This window comes from Rutilus rutilus (genome assembly GCF_951802725.1).
Source record: "Rutilus rutilus genome assembly, chromosome: 18".
Lineage (NCBI taxonomy): Eukaryota > Metazoa > Chordata > Actinopteri > Cypriniformes > Leuciscidae > Rutilus > Rutilus rutilus.
Genome location: NC_140231.1, coordinates 31734922 through 31742931, shown reverse-complemented (window position 1 = coordinate 31742931; position 8010 = coordinate 31734922). Strand labels below are relative to the sequence as shown.

Below are 8010 nucleotides of genomic sequence, written 5' to 3'. Positions count from 1 at the left end.
TCTGTCTCGTCCAGATATCGACGACTCAAAACTCATCGGCTCCACCGTGATCAACTCCACGTTTGCGCACAACAAGACTGGCTGTCAGATGACGTTTGATGACGACTACAGCGCGTACTGGGTGTATTTCATCAACTTCCTGGGAACGCTGGCCGTGTTGCCAGGCAACATCGTCTCCGCCCTCCTCATGGATAAAGTGGGCCGTTTGAGCATGTTAGGTGATGACATCACCAGTCAACTGCAACTTCACCACATTCTAAATCAGATTTTACATTCTAAATTAGTAGAAATCACTTTGAGGACCTAGAAAAGCGCTATATAAATGTAACAAATTATTATTATTATTATTATTCTAAATGTTGTTGTCTGATGTCATGTTGTTGTGTGTGTGTGTGTTCAGGCGGCTCGATGGTGTTGTCCGGCATCAGCTGTTTCTTCCTGTGGTTCGGCACCAGTGAGTCCATGATGATCGCGATGCTCTGCCTTTATAACGGACTCAGTATATCAGCCTGGAACTCACTGGACGTGGTGACGGCCGAACTCTACCCCACCGACAGGAGGTACACGGACACACCGTCACTAATACACACGGAGCACAAACATTTACACACATTTTTAAGACTGTCACTAATGCACTGACGTCTGTGGAGCATCAAGATACAGTGAAGGGGCTGTTAGCAAATTATTACAAACACTTTTTGTATATACATTTACATTTTAGATGAAGAACTTTAAACTGAAATTAGAGATGTTGCTTTGGCAACTAACTGAAATGAGTTTAAAGGTTGTATCAGTGATTTCAGGCCCAAACATAAATGATCACATTCATCTAATCTTTCCTAACGATCCGCTAGCTGCCCGCCCCATAAGCATGCCGTCAAAAAAACGTGTCAAAATTATTGTATGTAATATATATAATGTTTATTAACATATTTGATCCTGTCATCGTAAAAACATAAACAAAACATAATATAATAATACCCTAATTTTTGTGCTATAAAAGCACTGCTCTGTATAAGTAAAATGTCTAATCTAATTATATAATTTAAAAGATAGTTCCCCATAAACAGCTTCATAACGGCTACACTGAGAAGTGTAGTTTGGCTACAGTTGAGATAGTTCTGAGTAAATGATCAGTGGCGAGTTTCATGTACACTGAAAAACATTTGTGTGTAGGATTTACTTTTAAACCACTTTCACACAGAAACTGCTTGTAAATTTCACAAATAATTACAAAAGCAACACATTGAATATTCCAAAGCTCTTTGTTTTATTCACAACTTTGTGGACTTTTAGACGTCAAAGCTTACTGCAACTTAACTATAAAAGTATTAGTACTATCACTGCTGATCTTGCTAGCTCTGCTGATCTTGCTAGCTCTGCTGATCTTGCTAGCTCTGCTGATATTGCTAATGCTGCTGATCTTACTAGCTTTGCTGATATTGCTAGCTCTGCTGATATTGCTAGCTCTGCTGATATTGCTAATGCTGCTGATCTTACTAGCTCTGCTGATATTGCTAGCTCTACTGATCTTGCTAGCTCTGCTGATATTGCTAGCTCTGCTGATCTTGCTAGCTCTACTGATCTTGCTAGCTCTGCTGATATTGCTAATGCTGCTGATCTTACTAGCTCTACTGATCTTGCTAGCTCTACTGATATTGCTAGCTCTACTGATCTTGCTAGCTCTACTGATATTGCTAGCTCTGCTGATATTGCTAATGCTGCTGATCTTACTAGCTCTGCTGATATTGCTAGCTCTGCTGATCTTGCTAATGCTGCTGATATCGCTAGCTCTGCTGATATTGCTAGCTCTGCTGATATTGCTAATGCTGCTGATATTGCTAATGCTGCTGATATTGCTAGCTCTGCTGATCTTGCTAATGCTGCTGGTCTTGCTAATGCTGCTGATATTGCTAGCTCTGCTGATATTGCTAGCTCTGCTGATCTTGCTAATGCTGCTGATATTGCTAGCTCTGCTGATATTGCTAGCTCTGCTGATCTTGCTAATGCTGCTGATATTGCTAGCTCTGCTGATATTGCTAGCTCTGCTGATCTTGCTAATGCTGCTGATATTGCTAGCTCTGCTGATATTGCTAGCTCTGCTGATCTTGCTAATGCTGCTGGTCTCTTTGGTCTGCAGGGGAACTGGATTCGGCTTCTGTAATGCCATGTGTAAACTGGCCGCCGTCTTGGGGAATGTAATATTCGGTTCGTTGGTGGGAATCACGAAATCGATCCCGATCCTGCTGGCGTCGACTGTGCTGGTCGGCGGAGGCCTGGTGGGTCTGAGACTACCCGACACCCGCTCCAACGTCCTCATGTGACCCCACTACACCTGTGACCTCTGACCCCTGAGCCGCCACGGAAACACGCTCAGGGTGCAGGTGGAGCCAGCGGCAGTGATGCGTTTGCTTTCTTTTTTCATTTAAAGTATGTCGTTTTTTAACTTATAAACAATTATTTATGGATTTGATTTATTGGTTTAGTTTTTGACTTGCCCAGTTTAGATTAAAACTAATGCCTTCATTGCTGTAAATCAAATGTTATGAAGTGTCAAAACGAAAACGTGTCAATCTGTTTTTAGACTGCGAGTTTGTGAGCTAATCTGGGTTGGAAGAGTTATTTAAAAGTATTTATTTAGAAAATTCAGCAATTTTGTTATTATACATTTTTTTTAATGTTATCTTCATTATTTTTTAGCTGAACACAAAAAATTCAGGTGATTTTAATATTTTTTATTTATTTTTAATATCAAAACGCTACTTAATTTCCTTGAAATGCTCAAACAAGAGTAAAAAGGCCATTTACAGATGTAGACATTAGCGATAACAGCTTTTATTGGTAGCGCGTAGGTCCGATTCTCCGGCGGCCAGAGGCGGCCTTTGCAGTTCAGAGGGCGCCCCCCTCCACCCCCCTCCCCATATTCGGGAAAACAGCACTTTTGCTCGTGTGGTATTGCTTATAAGTATAAAAAACAAGAAATTATACTGAGACTTTTTTGCACCATTTCTTATTTTTTGGAAGCGTTTTTATCCATTTTTGCCCCAAGCCCCCCGTTCATTTCAGACCGTGGCGTGATGGGGGGGCGGGGCTTTATTTCCAGCACGAGCGGACGGAGGCCTCTTCTGTTGCGATGCCAGTTTCAAGTGAAACGCCTGAAACATTGCAAAGGCCGCCACTGCATTTCTTAAACAAGACGATAACGATTATCCAGTTTACATTTTCTGCTTTTTATAATGATTTAGCTAGCGGAAGAACACGCTTCGACTTCATTCTTGCCTTCGTGAACTTTGTCGTCGCTGTAGCTGAAACAGACTTAATTTGTGTGTCTCTCTCTCTTGGTTTAAGGGATGGTTCAGAGTAATTTCAACCTAGGGTCCTTTGCACCATGACCTCGAGCCAAACACCCCTCCTGAGGCTTTTTAAAACGAGGCATCGGAAAGTTTGTAAGTACATCAGGAGATTATTTAAATAACACTCGCCTGATGGCTAATGCTACCGCTAACCCGGACGTCGACGTCACTTCAGTGATTTGGGAAAAGCCCGTAAAAGTCCAGGCAGAAAGCGATGCATAAGGACGTAGTGTAACGACGCCCAGTTCCAGGAATGCACTAATATTTTGTTGGTAGTACCAGTTTCTAAAAATTATTAGTTAACACTAAGTTGTCAACACTTCGGAAATAATAATAAATGCATTTGCAAGGATTTTTACGGACTTTTCCCAAATCACGGAAGTGACGTCGACGTCCGGGTTAGCGGTAGCATTATCCATCAGGCAAGTGTTGTTTAAATAAACTCCTGATGTACTTACAAACTTTCCAATGCCTCGTTTTATGAGTACAGAACCTATTTGTACTACTGTAGAAGTTTGGTACCATTCTGGGCATTATTAGTGGGGTAATTTACGAGATACAGCCTTGGATCCATTAGCGCCTGCACTAAGCCATCCGGCTGATATCTCTAAATAAGCTCTAACTTTAATAACGTTCGACCAAGGGGAAAAAAGCTTCTGGGTGGGGGTGTTTGGCTCAAGGTCATGGTGCAAAGGACCCTAGGTTGATCCATCCCTTTAAGGGTTACGGCGTCTTGATAACCCTAGTCTAGCTGCTACGCTTCCATGTGCGAACTCTTCTTCTGAAAACTGAATGGCCTTTGCTTCCTCTCCGTGCCTCCTTCCTCTTAAATCCCTCCGGTCGGCTTCTCGTAGGTTGTAGCGATCCATCGTACAGCAGAACCGAGCGCGTTTCGAATGCTCTACTGCTCAAATAGGTCGTGTTTCATCACATTCCACTGGAAATTTCATACACGCAATTGTGCAATATGACTAGACGTGATACGGCCGCATCATAGAAAATAATAAAAGCCATTCAGCCTGGTCTGATCTCTTCTGCTGCTGTCTACATGCACTGAAGTACACTAAACAGCAGAAACAAACTCTACACAAGTCAACGCTGAGACCTTTCAGATGGAGAACTTTGTTTCTGGCCTAATTTAATGATATTTTGTCGTGTGTATGTCGGGAAAGTTAAGATAAACACTTGTTTTGAACTTATCACGGGCGACAACGTTTGCTGTACACGTCTAAATGTTGTAAAGTGTTGCCTGTCAGAGTTAAAACATTATTTTTTCTTGGTCATATGTGTATGCAAACGTCTCCTCATGTGTATGTGTAGATATACTGTATTTACTGACATTCATTTCTGTCTATAGGTGTTTATTTGGGCTGGTTGTGTGATTTTTTTGGGGGGGTGTTATTTGAGCTAACAAGAGGATCTTGCAGGTGTTCTGAACAAATTCGGTTCGTGAGAGGAACGAATTCAATGTAAAGTTGAACTTGTGTTTTTTTATATTCATTTCTGAACAAATTCAAGTGGCCTATCTGAAAAATTCCACACACACAAATGAAACATGATGTCTTGTTGATAAATACACCCGTGCATGTGCATATTGAGATTTGTGTTGCAGTGATTTGTCTGTCGTGCTTTCGCCATGAGTTTATTTCTCGGTTTGAAAGATGAATGTATCATTATTGTGAGCGTGTGATGTCGTTCTGAAATGGGTTTTGATTGGTTGTGGATCTGGCATGCCAACGACACGTCTGCCGTCACTGCTGGCCAGATTTCTCTGATATATCTGATTTTATTTTGAAAAGAGAGAGAAAAGTGCCATGCACAGTGTGAACGGAACTGAAGTGGATCCAGAAGTACTGCTATTAAAGAGTTTCATTATAAGACTAAAGAGTGTCTGCTTGTTTTTTCCTTTAAACGGACCCCATATTCATTTTTGTGGAATAAAAGTTAAGAGTTACATCCTTCGTTCTGTCCCAGAGTGTGATATAAGGTGTAATATATCATGAAATATCAAAGCAGAATCTGATGAGAATCGATTAAGATTCTGTATGAACTGATATTTTGGGTGGAGAAAAAATTTGGTCTAGTGGTTTAACCTTAAAAAAAAAACCAAACATAATTAACCACTTCATTTACAAAACATTATTCTCCAACACACGTTCACGCAACAACGTCTGCCCTTGCCTCAACACAACACGCATGCCTTATGGTGCTCTCATGAATATGTGTTGGAGATTAATATTTTGTAAATAAAGTAGTTAATTATGTTTTTTATTTTGTAAAAAAAAAAGGTTTTGTTGCATATTACAAAGTATAATTGCAGAAGAACTCACGTCGCTTCATAAAACTTAGGTTAAACCCCTGGAGTCACATGTATTACTTTAATGATGTCTTTACTACCTTTCTAGGTCTTTAAAGTGGTAGTTGCATAGACCGTGAATGGAGGGACAGAAATCTCTCAGATTTCATCAAAAATATCTTCATTTGTGTTCTGAAGATGAATGAAAGTCTTACAGGTTTGGAAGGACATGAGGGTTAGTAATTAATGACAGAATTTTCATTTTTGGGTGAATCATCCCTCTAACGGCAGTATGTACTGACGGTTATATGGACTTTTAATCAGCTAATTAATCCTTGCTAACTATTTTTACTGTTGACGCTATATTTAGTTTTGATGTACAAATGTTAGTGAGTATAAGAGGGAAAAACACTTACAGATCTGCATATACGGTGGATATTGGTTATGCTCACCTTTGCTCAAGTAAAACAGCTCTGTGTATTTAACGAAGCACTACAAAAGACCTGAACCGGAAACGATGCAACCCGTTCCATTATATTATTTAAAACCTGTTTGAATTGATTAAAAACAAGTGAATATTTCAAAATGTATCTTATTGTGACCTCTAGTGGCGAACGTGGGTGCATTAAAATGATCTCGTGGTAATATTAATATATATATATATAAAAGTATTTACCATATTGTTGTTGCTGTTGTTGTTGTTATAATATAATAACAATATATACGAATTGTATGACTAATTATTAAAAATAATAATTGTTGTATTATTATATATTTTAATATATAAAATAAATCGTCTAATAATAGTAATATATAACACGCAATGCGAGACGTTTAAAGCTCGTGCGCCATCTAGTGTCGAAGCGTCGAACAGGTTTATTGATCACTCGTGTTCATCATGAAAATAATTATAAGCAAACACACCTTATTAAAAAAGTTAGGAAAACTTGCTCATCATATTTTCATGATGAACACGAGTGATCAATAAACCTGTTCGACGCTTCGACACTGGATGGCGCACGAGCTCCAAACGTCTCGCATTGCGTCAGAGCGACACATCCCCTCAGGTCCAGAACTTTTATTGGACCAGGACTGTTCTTGATATGTGGTGTTTGATTCTGGAATGACATGCAGCTCTGAATCTGTTTGTCTGTGACTGACTCGAGGACAGTTTAATCCTGCTGGAATGCTCGAGTGAAACTAGACACTCACCAGCCCGCCTGTCTCTGTCTCTCTTTTCACCCTCACTGTCTTTGAGTTTATCCCTGTGGTTTATCCCCGCTTAAAAACAGTTCACATCATCCTCAAGGTGCAGTAGCCTATTATTATTATTATTAATAATATATTACATTAAACATTACCATACATTTTATTTAATAAAATAAATAAAAATATGCTAAATAAAATAGAAATGACTAATATCAATTTCAATCAGAGTTCTATCTGCTTATTTTTTTATGATTATATAACTATTTTAAAAAAACGATTAATACTACTGAACCATTCTGAGCTCTTACTCAGATCAGGTTAAGCTTTGGAAAGGCCTGACGTTGTGAGTGCTCTTATAGTGTAAAACACGGCTTATACGAGATCATCCGAACTGCAGCTGCAATGGAAACGGGAGAGGGTGTTTAATATTTTGCACGCACTGTATCTGCTAAACAGCTGTTTCAAATCATAGCTATATGAATTGAAAAATCAGCAGGACTGCAACTTTCAGCTTTGTAATGTTTAAAATGATTGCATTCTGTGTAAGAGATGTAGTGTACACTGAAGTCATGTGCCAGTAAAGTCATTTACATAATCATACAGTATGCACTCTGATAAGGATTATTGCATTTACTGCTGGGAAACAGCAGGATATTCAAAATGTCACATTTGAATTGCATTATTTGCATTATGAGCACAAAGGGAAATTCCAAATTGCATACATAAAAAAAAAAAACACTATATGTAAGATAAAAATGCATAAAAATGTTTCATTCTTCAAACCCACCATCGATGGCAGAGTTTCTGTATATCAAACTAGTTAGACTTTCTTCACACAGGCCATGAACTCAGATCAGGTCTCTACTCCCTCCTGTAATTACTCTTGTGGGAGAAGAGGAAGAAGAACAACACATCTGTGCAATTATCCGTCATATCAGCGTCCTCAGAGAATGATCCCGGGGTTTAAACCACCAGCAGCTGCTGCGTTCAGGAATAACAGAGGGAATCTGCTGCTGCTTCACTTGTGGGTCAGGTTCAAGAAGCTTTGTAGCTTGCCGTTACACTGGTAATATGGTTTTGCAGTGCAGGAATGCCATAGCTTACTGGTTAATATTAAATGATGCATAGTAGGTCTCCATCAGCAGGACAAAT

General features: G+C 39.4%; 1 protein-coding gene across 1 annotated transcript in view; it reads left to right on the top strand.

Annotated features, from left to right (window-relative positions):
• The window catches only part of LOC311277205 (synaptic vesicle glycoprotein 2C), a 46532-nt gene extending 41299 nt beyond the window's left edge, over nt 1-5233 (top strand). The window contains exons 12-14 of the mRNA XM_084387430.1: nt 15-218; nt 401-560; nt 2141-5233. Coding sequence (XP_084243556.1) covers nt 15-218; nt 401-560; nt 2141-2324 — 548 coding nt within the window. The 3' untranslated portion in view covers nt 2325-5233. The remainder of the gene's footprint in view (nt 1-14; nt 219-400; nt 561-2140) is intronic.
• Nucleotides 5234-8010: the final 2777 nt, after the last annotated feature.